This window comes from Ursus arctos, unplaced genomic scaffold, assembly GCF_023065955.2.
Source record: "Ursus arctos isolate Adak ecotype North America unplaced genomic scaffold, UrsArc2.0 scaffold_2, whole genome shotgun sequence".
NCBI lineage: Eukaryota > Metazoa > Chordata > Mammalia > Carnivora > Ursidae > Ursus > Ursus arctos.
In genome coordinates, this window is record NW_026622874.1 from 39,991,080 (window position 1) to 40,008,297 (window position 17,218).

At 39.8% G+C, this 17,218-nt stretch overlaps 1 protein-coding gene across 18 annotated transcripts in view; it reads left to right on the forward strand.

Annotated features, from left to right (window-relative positions):
- Positions 1 to 17,212, forward strand: part of ZC3H11A (zinc finger CCCH-type containing 11A) — a 33,513-nt gene extending 16,301 nt beyond the window's left edge. For all 18 annotated transcript variants that reach the window (XM_057314846.1, XM_057314843.1, XM_057314836.1 and 15 more), the window contains 9 exons: positions 373 to 492; positions 7,152 to 7,275; positions 8,370 to 8,573; positions 8,694 to 8,810; positions 9,073 to 9,153; positions 9,960 to 10,070; positions 10,882 to 10,944; positions 12,291 to 12,389; positions 13,836 to 17,212. In XM_057314846.1, the coding sequence (XP_057170829.1) occupies positions 373 to 492; positions 7,152 to 7,275; positions 8,370 to 8,573; positions 8,694 to 8,810; positions 9,073 to 9,153; positions 9,960 to 10,070; positions 10,882 to 10,944; positions 12,291 to 12,389; positions 13,836 to 13,912 (996 nt within the window). In that variant the 3' untranslated portion in view covers positions 13,913 to 17,212. The remainder of the gene's footprint in view (positions 1 to 372; positions 493 to 7,151; positions 7,276 to 8,369; positions 8,574 to 8,693; positions 8,811 to 9,072; positions 9,154 to 9,959; positions 10,071 to 10,881; positions 10,945 to 12,290; positions 12,390 to 13,835) is intronic.
- Positions 17,213 to 17,218: the final 6 nt, after the last annotated feature.

Consider the following 17,218-nt stretch of genomic DNA (forward strand, 5'->3'; position numbering starts at 1 on the left):
CCTAATCTATTTGTGATTTTCCATCAAAAGCTAGTTACACAAGTCAAGATGTATGAAATGGTTTTGAAGAACTATAAAATATATTTTTAAAGAGTGCCACTTTAAATACTCCCACTTACCTTTTTCAGCCACATCTCCGCTATGTCACTTATGTTGTGAAATCAAATGAAGGATACTGTCACGAAGTAGGTCATAGGAATTATAAATTTGTTGACCTCAGAGTGTTCTTGTCTTCCACCTCAGTTTTCTACCACGCCTGTCTCTCCTTACTCTTTTGTGTTTGTCTGGATGCCAGGAAACTGTTAGAGTGTACACTTTCCCTAAGATCTGTTTTGGTACCACAGTTCTTTTCTGTATTCTTTTCATTGACAGGGTGACAGCTGTCCCTTCCGTCACTGTGAAGCCGCACTAGGAAATGAAACCGTTTGCACGTTATGGCAAGAGGGGCGCTGTTTTCGACAGGTGTGCAGGTTTCGGCACATGGAGATTGACGTAAGTTTTCAGTTTGTGGTATAATAAGCAGTCTGGTGTTGTGATGGGCCAATAAGGAATATAGAGAGAACGGGGCACCTGGGTTCCTCGGGCGGGTAAGTATCCGACTCTTGATTTAGGCTCAGGTCATGATCTCGGGGTCGTGCGATCAATGCCCATGTCAGGCTCTGTGCTGGGCATGGAACCTGCTTAAGAAATGGCACCTTATATGTAATGTGCAGGTTGAATTTTTTTTAATGCCATAGTGAAAGTTCTGTCATAATGCTCACTTCATGTCTTGATATTTTGGAGAATGAGTTGGTATCATTTTCTGGGAGCCAGTGTGGTAATTTATCTAAAGTGTAAAAATTATATGTGTATCATTGGGGAGTATTTATATTTCTGTGTTTATTTTAGACAGTCTCAAACTTAGAGAAACCCTGCAAGTACGTTCTAAAACATTTTTCTAAAAGCCACTTGGGAGTAAACTACTGACATTCCCTGTCACTCCCAGATACATTCATGAATATTTCCTACAAACAGGGACATTCTCCTAGATAACCGTAATACAACCATCAAAATTAGGAAGTTAACACTGATTTCCTTCATGTAATCCTCAGATCCCATTCAAGTTTTGCCACTCTACCGGTTATGTCCTTTATTGCAGAAGGAGCAAGTCCAGAATGGAGTGTCGAATGTAGTTGTCATTGCTCTCTCATTCTCCTTCAGTCTAAAACAGTTGCTCAGTCTTTCTTTACTTTTCATTTGCCTTGACACTTTTGGTAGTTATAGGCCGGTTATTTTGTAGGATGTCTTTGTCTGGTGTTTTCTCATCACTAAGTTCACGTTCCATACAGCTGGCAGGAATATCGTAATTCCTCTCAGTGCACACCGTTAGGTAGCACAGTCATGCAGTTTTAATGATCTCATTACTGGTGGTGGTAACTTTGATCACTTCATTAAAGGTGGTTTGTACCAAATTACTTCGCTATAAAGGTTTCCTCTTTGTAACTAATATGCATTTTGTAGAGAGGTACTTTGAGACCCTGTCATTACCCCATTTCTCACTAAATTTTCAGTCTTTTTCTACTTATTTGTGTTTGTGAACTCATGGTTTCCTCTTTTATTCAGTGTGTTGTACTCCATTACTATAATTTTGTTGTTGTTGTTGTTAAAGATTTTACTTATTCATTCGACGGAGAGAGAGAGACGGCCAGCGAGAGAGGGAACACGAGCAGGGGGAGTGGGAGAGGAAGAAGCAGGCTCCCAGCAGAGGAGCCTGATGCGGGGCTCGATCCCAGAACACCAGGATCACACCCTGAGCCGAAGGCAGACGCTTAACGACTGAGCCACCGAGGCGCCCCTCCGTTACTATAATTTTTAATCCTCGGATTGACCCAGATTTGCCCAGTAAGAGCTGTTCAAGCTGATTTTTGTGTCCTTTCGAGGTTTTCATCATACTTTGAACACCTTTTTGCATTCTGGCCTGGCAAGACTTTTCAGGCTCATCCTATATTTTTCCTCCTCCAGTCCTGGAATCAGTCATTTCTCTAAGGAGCCCTGGATCTTTTCAGTGAAGAATGATATATATATATATATATAGAAATAAGATTTGGGCAGCTCCTGGCGTCTCACTGCTTCTAGACCTGCAGTGGACAGGACAAGAGTATATAAATAGATTTACATACATTTACATCATCATTTATTCTTTATGTCTGTGTATTGAAAATCATGAGTTCACATAGATGCCTTCAGTTCACTGGCACTGCAGGGTTTAGGCTAGGCTTCTCCTTTTCCATACTTGTAACTCTGTTCTCCAAAAGTGAGAAACTTGTCCTCAATATTAACTGATTTGTCAGTTCCCTTGTTGTGTAAGCCAATATCGTATTCCCAGACTCTTCCTTCCCCTCAGGCTCTGACATCGCACATGAAGCTGCTCTTCTACAGGGACGTCTTTCTCACCTTGTTTTGGTTCCAACAACCCTGTACCAGGCCTCTCTCCTTGCTCTGCCATGAGGACCTCATCCTCACCATGCTTGGACCCCAACATCCCACTCGGGACCCCTCTCCCCATGAATGCCCTTTTAAACACCTTGGGACTCTGCTCCTCTGTGTGCCGCAGCCCTCCCACGTGAGATGCATACTTTTCTCATCCTGCTTATGTTCCAGCTCTGTACCAGGTCCCTGCCTGCGAGGACCCTGCCTGCCTTACCCCGTCATTGCTGCCTATTCTGGGTTGACTCTGCATATTACATATACGCTCCTCATCCTACATTGGGATCTCCTTTGCACAGAAGCTTTCCTCACCCTGCTCAGGCTTCAGCACTGTGCCCAGCCACCCTCCTACACAGATGGCCCTCCCAACCCCTCATGAATTCTGACACCCTAGGCCAGTTCCACCTTGTCACCTGGTGCCTTCTTCATTTAGTCAGGCTCCGACACCCTGGTCTGGGCCACGCGCCCTTCCCTCTCCCAGCATGAATGCCTACCTCTCATCTCTCAGCCTCACCTAATACCCTTGGACTAAATTGTTTGAAGGAGGTGGGGAAGGAAGGAAGGTACTGACTCTGCAGTTTGTATGTCTGGGCTCATAGAGCTGTTCCAGGCGGGCTCCAGATTTATGGCTTTTTAACTGCATTCTATGCTGCCTGTCTTCCAAAGAGCAGGGAATTCATGGAATAAGTTCAGAGAAATACTCTGCAGCTTTGTTATATTGCTGGCAGAGTGTGAATTGGCACAACTCCTTGGAACATATGTCAGGGTCTCTAGGAACATCTGCATTGAGAGGTTCCCTAGAGTCTCCTAGGACCCAGCATAGTTATATGGCTAAGATTTATTACAGTGGGGCACCTGGGTGGTACAGTCGACTGAGTGTCCGACTCTTGTTTTTGGCTCAGGTTGTGATCTCAAGGTTGTAAGATTGAGCCCCACGTCTGGCTCCAAGCTCAGCTTGAGATTCTCTCTCCCTCTCCCCCCTCCCTCCCACTTGTGCTCATTCTCTCTCCTTCTCTCAAAATAAATAAATCTAAAAAAAATTTTATTACAGTGATGGGGAGATAACACTGATTATAAGAAAAAAAGAATCCAGAAGGATCCATGTGTGGATTGCTTTTATGATCTCCCTCCCACAAGGTTCACACAGAGCACAAACTTCCGCCAGCAATGAAAATGCAGTACTATGTGTGGGATGTTTCTGCCTAAGGAAGCCCAATAGAGACTCAGACATCCAAGGTTTTTAATGGGGCTGGTCACATAAGCACCCTCTACCTATCACATACCCAAACTCTAAACTCCCAGAAGGATGCCAGGTGTTTAGCACAAGACATACTATTTGCACAGTCTAGGCACTGTAATCAGTTAACTGACTAGAAACATTCCAAGGGCCAGCTTTGCAGGCAGGATATCTAAGGTAGCAGTCTTCGGGCTGCTCAGTTAACTCTTTTCTGCAGGGAGTCTTACTTGGCTACACTTTTCAGAAATACCGTGTGCTCTTTCTGCCTTTGTTTCATCTGTGCTCGTATGTGCAAAAGCCAGATATATACAGAATTACTTGTTGTAGCATCATTTGTAATAATAAAATACGTGAAATTACCTTCATTTAAAACAAATTTGCTACATTCATATAGTGAAATGCTGGACAGCTGTTAAAAATTTTTTAAAGGGAAACTTTATTGATATGGAAAGATAGGATATATTGTCAGTGAAAAAGCAAGGGGCAGAATAAGGTACATAATATGCTATCATTTGTGTAAAAAAGGGAGAAGAATTTGTTTTTCATTTGCATGTGTATTTTTAAAATCTCTAGGAGCATAAAGGAGAAACTTGACAACAGTGGCTGTCAGGGAGTGGAGACAGGAATGGAAAGGAGCCTTTTTACTGTAACCCCTTCTGTATGCAGTTGATTTTCATTATTCATAAGTTCCATATTTGCAAATTTGCCTACTCACTAAAATTTATCTGTAACCCCCAAATCAGCACTTGCAGTGCTTTCACAGGCCATCCGCAGACATGTGCAGAGCACTGAAAAATTTGAGTCGCCTGACTTACCCACTCCTGGTTGAGATTGGACAAGGTGACACTCTGCCACCTTGTTTCAGTTCTCATACTATAAGCAAGTGTCCTTTTTGTGGTCTGTTTCATGCCATCTTTTTTGCATTTTGTCCTTTTTGTTGGTGATTTTGTCCTTTCTGTGGCTGATTAAAATGACCCCCAAGTGTGGTGCGGCAGTGCTGTGTAGTGTCCCTAAGTGCGAGGAAGCTTACGTGCCTTACGTAGAGAGTACAGTGTATTCGATAAGCTTCATTCAGCTGTGAGTTACAGTGCTCTTGGCCTTGAGTTCAGCGTTAATGAATAAAGGTGTCCTTAAACACAAACCAGTTCATGTATTGATCGTTTGATGAAAATGTTGTGGCAGAAACTTGCAGGAACCTAACTGACTCTAACTCTGTGTTTCCTTTAGGAGCAGAGTGGTTCAGTATTAGCTGTTTTAGTATTCATGGTGACTTCATAAACGTAACTACTTCCGATAGTGAGAATCAGCTATATGTCTTTGGACCATGTGCTGTGTTCAGCCTTTCAAACATCTGAAGAAATGATTCTATAGGAAAATGTTACTATGGAGGATGTGTTGCCAAGTAAAAAATTTATACAATTATATGGAATACCTTTCTTTTCAGTGTCCATGTAGACATTTAAATTTTTTTCTTTCATTCTTTTTTTTTTTTTTTAAATATTAAGCTCTGCACCCAATGTGGGGCTTGAACTCATGACCCCGAGATCAAGAGTCTCATGCTTTGCCAATCGAGCCAGCCAGATGCACTTATAATTTTCTTTTTTTTAACGTCCAAGAATTCTATACTCAAGTGATTCTCTTTGGGTGATAGAATGGCAGGCATTTATTACCATTTTCCAAGTGGTTTTCATTATTTGTGTATTACTTTTCATTTAGAAACAAAATCCAGTAAGTGGATTTTTTAAAAGGGAAACTTTATTGATATGGAAAGATAAGGAGATTTTGACACTGACAATAAATGTCATGTGACTCCTGTATATAGAGGATACTATTACAGAAGTCATTCAGTAATTTGAAAACTGCTTCCAGGAAAGAAATAAAAACTTAAAGACAAACCCAGGAGCAAAAAAGATTGGCATTAGGTTCTACCTTGGGGAAGGAGTAATTGAATAATTGTAATTTTTACATAAAGAAACAGTGGTAGCTATTACTATATTTACCCTTTTGGGTGTGCCAGGAGACTGATAAATTCTACCCAATTCTTTGAAAGGTAAAGGAATTTGCTGTACTTTTTAAAAATAGGTGATCATATATGTGGCAATAAACTCAGGACATAAATTTTGTGAATACTTTTTTTTTTTTTTTTTTTTTGTTAACCAAACCACCTTTCAGTGATGTTGAGCTCATTCACATTTCCATTATGAGTACATGGGACTGTGTGGTTCTTCCGCGTTCCTACTGACACAGTGTACTATCGAATTTTCAGTCTCTCAATATAATAGATTTTCATCTTTGCCCTTTTCGATACATTTGAGGATCTTTCTATGATGGTCATTATTTCTGTTTCTCTCATTCATATTTTCAGAATTTTAACCCTTCACTTGCTTATGATGAGAGATCCAACATAATCCAACAGATGGGAATCTGTCTTTGCCCTTTGTCCCTTGATTGTCACTAACCACTCCCTCCAAGTTAACCACTGTCCTGACCACCATGGAGACATTTTGCCTGCTTTGATCTCCCCATCAGTGGAATCACACAGTGTGTACTCTCTGTGTCTGGCTTCTTCCTTCTGCACTGTCCTGTGAAGTGTAGGGATGGTTTACTCCTTCTCAGTATTGGATAGCATGCTATTATACGAATAAACTGCAATGTGTTTATCCATTCGGGTATTGATACACATCTGGGTTTCCATTTTGGAGCTATTATAAATAGTATTGTTTTGAACCATTCTTTATACACATCTAATGTATATATTAGAACTAATGTATCTATTTCTGCTGGATATATTACCTACAATCCAGCAGTTTATTCTAGGTGTGAGGGTATCTTTTTCCTCATTCTCCTTCATAAGCGTGAGGTAGTGTGGGAAGGAAAAGTGCTGTCCTTAGTGTGTTATTTGTGCCTTCCTTTGAGAAGTCATGAAAGGGAAAATTTTCCTCAAAGCTCTGAGCTTTCAGTTTTAAATAAACTGCAGTTTATTGAGTCTTTTCTATGTGCTAAGTGTTTCGTATACGTTATTTCATTTAATCCTCATAAGAAACCAAGTAGATAGCACCTGTTATTGCCATTCTCTGGCTGAGGAAACGAAGGCTGAGAGGCATTAAATTATTTGTCCAACGTCACATGGCCAGTAAGTAGCATAACACTATCTTTGGTTCTTTGGTTCCATAACCCTAACTAATATATTGTGCTGCTGCTTTCAATTAAGTATAGGCATTTAGGGGTTCCAGTAACAGCGGATGAGCTACTGCCCTACTCCCTTCATCTCTCCCTCAAGCACGGAGTGTCACTTCCAGCAACCCCTCTTCCTCCTGCCCACAATCAGCTCACATGCCTCAGAGTTTTGAAGCCTGAATGAACTTTATTCAGAAAACAAACAACTAAATTAATACAGGTCACACCTCATTTTTTTTATCTGAAAATAATGTGTTTTTTCTTCCTATAGAAGAAACGTAGTGAGATTCCTTGTTACTGGGAGAATCAACCAATGGGATGTCAGAAACTAAACTGCGCCTTCCATCACAACAGAGGACGTTATGTTGATGGCCTTTTCCTACCTCCAAGCAAAAGTGAGATGTGTTTTTAATTTTAAAAGAATAGTTACTGTTTGGTGCACACCTGCTATGTACGCCATACAGAGTACTTTACATACACTGCCTTTCAGTCTCGGGAGAGAGCAGTTTTATTTCCACTTTATAAATGAGGGAACTGAACTTTTAGTTAAGGTTAAATGATTTGTACATAGTCATAGTCATAAACAAGTTAAGTATCACAGTCAGGATTAAAACTTTGTTACCAAAAGCCATGCTGCCTCCCAGATGTTTCTTGGCATGACAGTTCAGATTAGTATAGCTTCATTTCCCATTTTCTTATCAGACCCAGTGAGTTTTCCAAAAGAAACTGGATTCTCCAGGCCACGGTTTGGCAAATCTGGTCCTCCACCTGTTTTACAAAATTAAGTTTTATTGGAAGGAAGCCATGCCCATTTATTCACATGTTTTCTGTGGCCAGATTTTCTGCTCCTTCTGCAGAGTTGAGACACAGAGGTCTACAAAGCCTAAAGTACCTTAATACCTAGCTCTTCACAGAAGAAGTTTGCCAACCCGACTCTAGGCTATAATCTAAAATAAAATTTATACTCCCCCCAAAAGCTAGTTTTTATTTCCAAAATCTCCTTTAACATTTCCTACTGGCATGATCAGCCATTTAAGAGCCACATCTTATGTAATTGAAATTTAATGGCTACATATTCCCCCCTGTATTTAAGAGAAAAAAGTGGGCTTGCTTCTCTGGTTTAGTTCTGAAGTGTTATCTACTATGTCTTTTAACAACTACTTTTTTGTTGATCAAAAAGCTTTGAATTTCAGTATGAAAATATTTAAATGTCTAGAATTTGCAAATAATTTTATACATTTAGCCTCCAGATTATTCTGTCTTTTGAACACCTACTTTGATTGTGTTTGTGTGCAGTGACGAGTTATTAGCTAAAAGCCATTTTTTCCTCTCCCTGGGAGTTTAGAACCTAATTGTGAAAATGGCGAAATCAGGTAAAAATACATAAGTGGTCATAAGGAAAAGCACCAAACAGCATATGTGGTTGGAGATTTTTGATGAATTGGGATTTTATCTTCTATTTTTAATTTATGACTGATATTATGTCTAGCTGTGTTGCCCACTGTGCCTGAGTCACCAGAAGAGGAAGTGAAGGCTAACCAGCTCACAGTTCAACAGAACAAATTGTCTGTCCAGTCTAATCCCTCCCCTCAGCTGCGAAGTGTTATGAAAGTAGAAAGTTCAGAAAATGTTCCCAGCCCCACCCATCCACCAGTAGTAATCAATGCTGCAGATGATGATGAAGATGATGATGGTAAGTGTCAGCTCTTTCTTTAAGGCAAATAAATGGTCAGGGTCACTCAGTGACTTGGAATCAGGATTAAAGCTTGGGCCTGCTGTTAATTGTAAATTTGCCTCCCATGTCGATACATAGATCAGTTTTCTGAGGAAGGTGATGAAACTAAAACACCCATCCTGCAACCGCCTCCCGAAGTCCATAATGGATTACGGACAGCCTCTGCCCGGAAACCTGGGGTCAGTTTGAAGCAAGGTAAGAAGAGGCTGCGTTGATGCTGCTTCCTGCTCATAAATCTGAGAGCTCTGTTGAATGTGCCCAAACTATTTTCAGTACATTTGAAATTTAGATCCCGAGCACCACCCCCTCTCTCTCCCCTGACCCCACTATACACACACCCATCCTGACACGTGCTTTCTCTTACTCATTCAGAAAACATTCGAGTGCTTGTGCACAAATAAAATGCAGAGGGCATGAGGTGTTAGTTCTTCATGTGATTTCTATTTGGGTTTCTCAGGTGAATGTTTGAATTTTGGAATAAAAACTCTTGAGGAAATTAAGTCAAAGAAAATGAAGGAAAAATCCAAGAAGCAAGGTGGTAAGTCATCAGTTTTGACACAGACTGTTGGATTTTGCTGGAGAAGAGTAACAGGGACACTTAGAAGATTAAGGACACTGGCAGCAGCCAAAATGAGCACATAGATTTTAACTTCTGTGGCTTGTTTGAAGTATAAAACACAGACTTATTTAAGTCAGGGCTGCTTTTTCAGTACTTGAAAGAATTGCTTTATCTTCAGAAATACAGCTCCAAAGAACAACTTTAAATCACATTGAGAGAGGGAAATCTTTGTCTTATAGTAGATGAATACTTCTTAGGAGCTGCTAGAATTTTCTTCTAGAGCTTGCCTCAGCCTGGTCAGTCTTTATTTCCACCCCTAAAAATTACAGATACAGTGTGAAATGTATTGTTTAGAAAGGATCAAATGGTTGGCTCTAAGTATTTGCTTGCTAAAGCTTGTCCTGTAGGAACCTTGGAGTTGTGTTTTGCAGATGATTGGATTCAATTTTAAAAGATTGAATTGACACACTTGGTGGCTGGTGTGTTTCAGGTTAACTTTCAAATGTTAGCCTTTTGGTAAATAAAAGTAGATTGAGTGCCTAAGTCACTGAAAATTTTATATATATATATTTTTTTACCTTGTGTCCAAAGCAGATAAGAAATAGGGATTATCTCCTCTCTCCCACCCCACCCCAGTTCACTGTAGGCAGATAAGAGCAGAAAGACTGGCTTATAGTCATCCATGGTCTGTACTGAATTTAACTGATCACAAAACAAAATTTCTTGGCTTATAATAGCTTTATTTTCCATAAATTATTTGCTGTTCTTTGACTTGCTTTATTCAGAAGGTTCTTCCGGAGTTTCCAGTCTTTTACTCCAACCTCAGCCCATTCCAGGTCCTGAAAAAGAGAATGTCCGGACTGTAGTGAGGACAGTAACTCTTTCCAGCAAACAAGGTAAGGTATAGGTAGGTCTAGGTTGAGAGTTGTCAGGCTACCACTTTTTAATAACTGGGAGAGCAAAGTCCTTGGGTGTAGTGTATCCTCAGATGTATTTATGGGAAGACTTTAGTATGTTGGTCAGATAGAAGGATGAAAAGAAAAACCAGTGCATTTGATCTTACTTCAAAGGTTGAAATTCTTGCTCAGGCAGCTCTCAGCATTTAGGTGTATTTAATTTTTACATTTACTTTATCTGTATCCATTCAGCAAATTTACTGACTGCCCATTGTGGGTAAAGAACTATAATAAACTCTTTAATTTTATAGGGAAATGTAAGCCTTTTCCCTTAATAGTTTTAAACCTGGTAAGACATACGACACAAGTAATTATAGTATACAGATACATTTAAATGTGCTGTTCAAACAACAAAGAATTAGAGGAAAGAGAGCTCACTTTTTGCTGGTTATCAATACATGAGAGTTAGCAGTAGAGTCTGATTTCATTTAGCGTCTCTAAGTGCACAAGCAAAAGTATAGCTTGGGTTTCGTAAGCAATTGATTAGAACACGCCCGTCTTCATATACTTGGCTCCTGTTAATAATTAGGGCTGTATTATTGATTCCCTTTGAGCTGGGCATTTGGCTATTTAAATTATTATTTAATAGATTAAACCTTTTTTCCCCCGTGTGACAGTCTTAATACGAGATCTGATTTTCAAGAGACTTTCTGGGTGGGCTCATGATATCAGAGCATATTTTGTACCCATTATTAGTTAACTGAATTCAGAAAAATTGGGTAATAGAGAAATTCTGTTTTTGCTATTTCAGGAGAAGAACCCTTGGTAAGATTGAGTCTCACCGAGAGACTGGGAAAACGAAAATTTTCAGTAGGTGAGATGAATTTTGTGCACATCTTTTGTTTTCTTCTGTGCATTAACATGATAATGTCCTCCAAAACTGTCTTTATACAGTGTCCTGTCGGTATTGATTTATTTGCTGGTCCCTCTGAATTCTTGACTGGAAGAACTTATAAAATTTCTTTTTCACATGTGCGTTTTGCATTTTATTGAATTATAGAAATTTATAGTGTTAAAATTTAAGTAGATTATAACCAGCTTTTTAGAAGGTACTATGTTGAAAAAACAGTAAAGAAGATACCTCTTTGTCTCTTTGGACAAATCGAAATTTGAGTTTTTTAGAGGGGAAAAGGTGTCCAGTTAATAGAAATTTGGTCCCTGAGTCTGTTAATGCTATTTTATGTTTAGGGAAGTGTTTTATCATATTATTGAACTGTCATGTACGTAACCCTAATGTGTGTGTCTCAAAAGAATTTTGAAAATCTCTGATTTCAGCTATTTCTTCATACTCTTCTTAAAATGTGCTGGCAAATATGAAATCTTACCTGTTTTGTGTTTTCTTTGATAACCATTTTCACTGCCTGAGAAATTTTAGGTAAAAAATACAGCTTTTTAAATGTCCACATACATATAAACTTTGTGATTTTTGGTCTCACATTTAAATTATAAGTGAGAGTAGAGAGAGAATCATACCCTGTGTAGGGTCTTTCGGATTTTTAATGGGACCCTGCAAAGATTATCTTTAGTAAAGGAATCTGAAGAACAGTTTTTAACTTGTGACATTTAAACAGCTCTCATAAAGAACAGTGTAATGTAATAAACCATGAGTCAGGGAACCCGGTAAGGTCTTGGCTCTATCACTAATTGGTGACTTGAGTAAGATAGAACTTTTCATAACCTTAGACTTCTCATCTACAGTTGAAGAGAGGGGGCTATTTGGTCTTCCAAGTTTTCATGTCACAGGAAATATAACAGTTCCTTCGCTGACCACCAGGAACATCCCGGGTGCATTTAACCACAGCTATGCCTAGAATTCTGCAAGTGGCCATTTAAGATTTTTTTGTATGTGAAGTTTTTTTCATATATTCCTAATTCTGAATTTTGGCCTTAATCAGAGCTTATCATTCTCCATTTGTAGTTTTAGTCAGTTATTTGATAGATACTGATTTGTACGTTCTGCTTTTTGTCCCTTTCCTTATTTATTCTTTCCGGGACATTTTTATTCTCTGACATTGAGTTCTCTAAGGACACTAGTGAATGATCACACTATATAAATGCAGAAAACTGACACAATTATTCTGTGCTTTCTGTTTTGCTTGTATTTCTTGACCTTGTTGAAGATTGTTTAGAACTCTTGAACTACGTTCTCTCCGTTTGTAGGTGGTGACAGCGATCCTCCGTTAAAGCGTAGCCTCGCACAGAGGTTAGGGAAGAAAGTGGAAGCTACAGAAACAAACACTGATAAAGCACCAAAGAAAGGTATCTTCGTTCTCATGTACTCTGTGTGTGTGTGCGTTTTAACCTTGACACTTGTCTCTTGTGATGTTAACAGGTATGGTTCATCATTCTTTTTTGTTCAGGTAAATTAAATTATCTTGTGTCTGCGTTATTCAATAAACATTTGAGTATTCACTCTGCTAGATTCTAGGGAGATGCCACTGGATAAAATAAATACCCTCACAGTCCTCAGGAGCTTATACAATAATGGCAGATAGGAATATTTACATATATTGTGATAAATTCTGTGATGGAAAAAGTGCACAGTATTGTGGAAGCTCACTGGAAGGGCACAGCTGTTACCATCTGTCGGGAAGGGTTCCCAGGGCAAATTATGTTGAAGCCTACACCTGAAACATGAGTTAGGAATTAGGCAGGTGAAGTTGAAGGACCAGAGGCTGTGCCGAGGCAGAGAGAATAACATATGCAAAGGCACAGAGCTAAAAAACCAGGATATACTCAAGGGACCAAGTATGACTGAAACATAGAATTGGGGTAAAGAGCATGTTGACTGGAGAGGAAGAGAGAAGTGGATTATATAAAGCCTTTTAAAGCGTGGTAGAGAGTTTGGGCTTAGTAGCAAACGATGGGACGGTTATAAACAAGGAACAAAAGCTCAGATTTGCATTTTAGAACAACCACCCTGCCCAAAATATGGAGAAAAGAGTAGGAGGGGACAAGGGTGCTGTCCAGGATATGAGGTAGCAGGGTGTTAATAAAATAATCAAGACAAGAGGAGTTAGTGGCATAGATTTAGTGTTCTAAAAGTTGGTATGGAGAGATGTGGACTGTTAATTGAGATATTTGGGAGTTAAAATGATTACGTGGCTGAAGTTCTATTTATAGAAAGAAGTCAAGGTTGGAATTTCTTTTCCTTTTATGACTTGGCAGTGAAACATTGGTGTTAATTACTAAAAGAATAGGTGGGGTTTTTTTTCCTTTTTATTGTGTTTAGTTTTACCTTCTCTTGAAGGTGAGAAACTTCTTTCCACTTTTCCTCTAGCCCAAGAGGCTTTGATGAGTAGATGTTTTTGTTCAGGGTCTTTCTTGTATTCTCAGAGCAGACAAGTTACTCTTTTTCTTCGCAGTCATAACCTTTTTTTCCTTGCCTATCGATCATATTAAAAGTTCTCGTAACTAAAAAGCACATTTTAAATAGATTGGGGGGGGCCTTTTGATGCCATTAAGATTATAGAAGAAGTTTGTACAATAACAAAATTATTTCCCTGAATTCAATAGTTTCTGCTTTTCAGATCTAAAACAAGATTATTTTTTTTTTGAGTCTTCCAAAGTGCTCTAGGGAATCCATGATTTGCATAGGTCTTGTTCTGTGGAAAAGAAAAATAAGACAAACATAATTTGTGAACTTGGAAAAAAAAAAAGGTCTCTGTTCAACTTTTGGTTTTTAAAATACATTTTTTTTTACAGTTCACGTTTCCAAGTCTCTGAAGGAGCGATTAGGCATGTCAGCTGGTCCCAACAGTGAGGAGGCAGCAGGTAGGTAAACCCTAAGACCAGCTTCTGATATTTTTTTCCTTGCCGTAACAATCTTTACTTTTTCTGTTATTTTCCTGTTGCAGTTAGGTTAGGGCTTGTGTTTTTTGTGGTTTTATTTATTTATTTATTTATTTATTATTTTTAAGTAATTGATAACTCACTGGTATGAATTCTCTCTCTCCCTTTTTTTTTTTTTTAAGATTTTATTTATGTGAGAGAACGAGTAGTGAAGAGGGGCCGGCGGGGGTGGTGAGGGAGAGAGAAAGAGAGAGAGAGAAGCAGACTCCCTGCCTAGCAGGAAGTCTGACTCGGGGGCTCGATCCCAGGACCCGGAGATCATGACCTTCGCTGAGGGCAGACACTTAACTGACTGAGCCACCCAGGCGCCCCATGAATTCTCTTCTTAAAAGAAGTGATCAGTTCACCATAGCATCAGTAGTAAGAAATTAGAAACTACCTAAATATCCAACAAAAATTCAACTTAGGTAGTTACGTACAAAAATAATAAATGACAGGGGCGCCTGGGTGGCACAGCGGTTGAGCGTCTGCCTTCGGCTCAGGGCGTGATCCTGGCGTTCTGGGATCGAGCCCCACATCAGGCTCCTCCGCTGTGAGCCTGCTTCTTCCTCTCCCATTCGCCCTGCTTGTGTTCCCTCTCTCGCTGGCTGTCTCTGTCTCTGTCAAATAAATAAATAAAATCTTAAAAAATAATAATAATAATAAATGACAAAATAAGTCATCTTGAACAATAACGATTTGAAAAACTTCTCACATTGTATTGAATGAAGAAAGATTACAGAAGAACATATATTGCTTTTGACCTTTGGAATTATTTTGTGGGGGTGATGAAGTTTATTTTCTTATTATAGAAACTTACTCTCAGAAATAACATCCTTATGTATGAGATGATTCCAGTTTTGTAAAGATAAAAATAAATGCCTGGGGAAAAGACTGCAGAAAATACACCAAAATAATTTTCTTCTCTATATTCTGTACTCTTTCCTTTTTAAACCTTTTACATTGCAAGGTCTGACCGCTTAGTGTATTTATGTACACAGTTTCCAGAATAGTAGAATGAGCCTGTACCCCGCCCGTGTGCTCTTTCGTGCACCGCTCTTCTGATTGAGCCAGCCTGGCGCCCCTCCGTTTGAGGCTTTTTAATTTTTATGTCCGTGTTTTCTTTTTTCATCTATCCTTATCTGGTTTGTATATTAAGATTTTTACCAGCATCATAAAAAGAGAGTCTGATGTCATACATTCTTACTCTTTTGTAAAGAACCTGGGTGTATTCTTCAGGAACTTTTAGAACTTCTCTTTATTCCTCCCCACTGTGCTGGGACTTTTGTACACTAGGTCTCAACATGGCACTTTTGGTTCATTCAGCCCAGTGTTCAGTGGGCCCTTCAAATCTGAGGACTTAGTTCTAGAAAACATCCCTCTCATTTCTCTGAGTATGTCTTCCCACTCTTCTTTTGGTTTCTCCGTGGCATTCTTAGCAGGCAGAGGCTGGAACTTCAGGACATAGGCTTCACGTGTCTTCTAACCTTGCCTTCATGCTCTCCGCTGCTTGGCTTTTTGTTTGTTTCTTCATTTGGTTTTGATTTTTGCCTCACCTTCTATGATCTTTGCTTGGCTTTATTATCTAGGTCAGGGAATGACAGACTTTCTCTATGAAAGGTCAGAGAGTAACTATTTCAGGTGTTGCTTTGCGGTTTCATCACAGCCACTCCACTGTGCCGTCGTCTTGGGAAAGCAGTGCTGTGCAGTGTGTACGTGTCTGTGCAGCTGTGTCCTAATCACACTGTATACACGATTGAGGCCATGGCCACATTGGGCCCATCAGCTGTGGTTTGCCAAGCCTCTTCTAGATGGCTGATTTTTGACCAGCTTTGTCTTTTTTTTATTATTATTCAGTTCCTTTGGTGGGATTTATTTGGGCACCTGTGTTTTTTTATCTTCCAAGACCTTTTTTTTTTTGTTCTCTGGTTTCTCCCTGTTTCACAGCCTGATTTCAGGCTACCCTGGAGTTTCTAATTGGAATCTTAAAAAAAAAAAGTGTGTATTATTTTGTCATCTTCATCATTTCTGTTTGTTTTGGTTTACTTTTAATGTTGTTTTTTTCATAGCACTTGGGTTTCCTGTGGAGGTGCTAAAGGTCTGATGTCCAAGGGGTCCTCTCTCCTGGCTGGGAGACACAAGTGAGGGCTGCCTGAGGCAGGGAGGGCACGCTGAAAGGTAGCTGGTGTGTGTGGGCTGCAGGCTCGAGGGCTGGGGGCCCATACCATTACCAGTAAGAAAGCTTCCTTCCCTAGCTTTCCTATTTCCTCTTCTCCCCTGTTCTTTTTCTGCTTGGCATTTGTTCATCTTCTCCCTTCAGCCTCAGCCTCCTAACTTGCTCCCCTCCCCAGCTTTTCTCCCCAGGAGAAAAGATTCGCCTCTTTTCAGGGAGCAGTTCCCAGGGGAAGGTCGTGACTGGCCCAGCTGCTCTGTAGGCCATCCTTACATTTCTACACACTGTTGCTTTTCCTACTAGTTTGGCAGTTTTCTTTGGCTCTGCTGGGAAGAACAGATCTCACTCCTATAGTTTCATTTGTTCTTTTTCTCTTTTTCTGTAAATTCAGATAGCTGCTGTCTTATCTCAGAAATCCAGTCCCTCGAGATTTATGCTCTACCACTGGCAGCCTTGTTTTCTACTGCTATTGTGGATTTATTCTGTTTTTAATGTCTTTCTCTATTGTTTTGATAAAATGTAGGTAGAGTGGGGAAACGATCTTCATGTCACCATTCACCCACTTCCTTGGAGTGGTAATTTTGAGATCAGTCTGCCATCTTTAAATGGAAGAATTTTTATTTAAAAAGCCTAAGGAAGTAATTCAGTATCTCTGTGAGTGCTTCCTATGTACAGGTACTGTACTAAGCTGTTTCCGGTAACTACATACAGTCAGTTCTCATGAAGTATCTAGTACAGCCGGAAATGCGGGCAGTTGTAGTACTGTGGGAGCAGTGCTGTGACCGGAGAAATAAACTAGATTAGCGGGTGTCAGGTTCTAAACTGAACTCAGTTAAAACTAGGCAGCAGGAGAATGAGACCAATAGGGCATATTCTCCGTAGAAGGGACAGCATGTTCAAAAGATCAGAAGGTGAAACCAAACATATGTTTAAGGTTGCTAAAAGTTATTTTTTGTTTTGGTTCTTTCATTAAAAGCTGTCATTCAGGGGCACCTGGGTGGCTCAGTTGGTTAAGCGTCTGCCTTTGGCTCAGGTCAGGTCCTAGGATCAAGCCCCGGGGAGCAGAGATTCTGCTGCTCCCTCT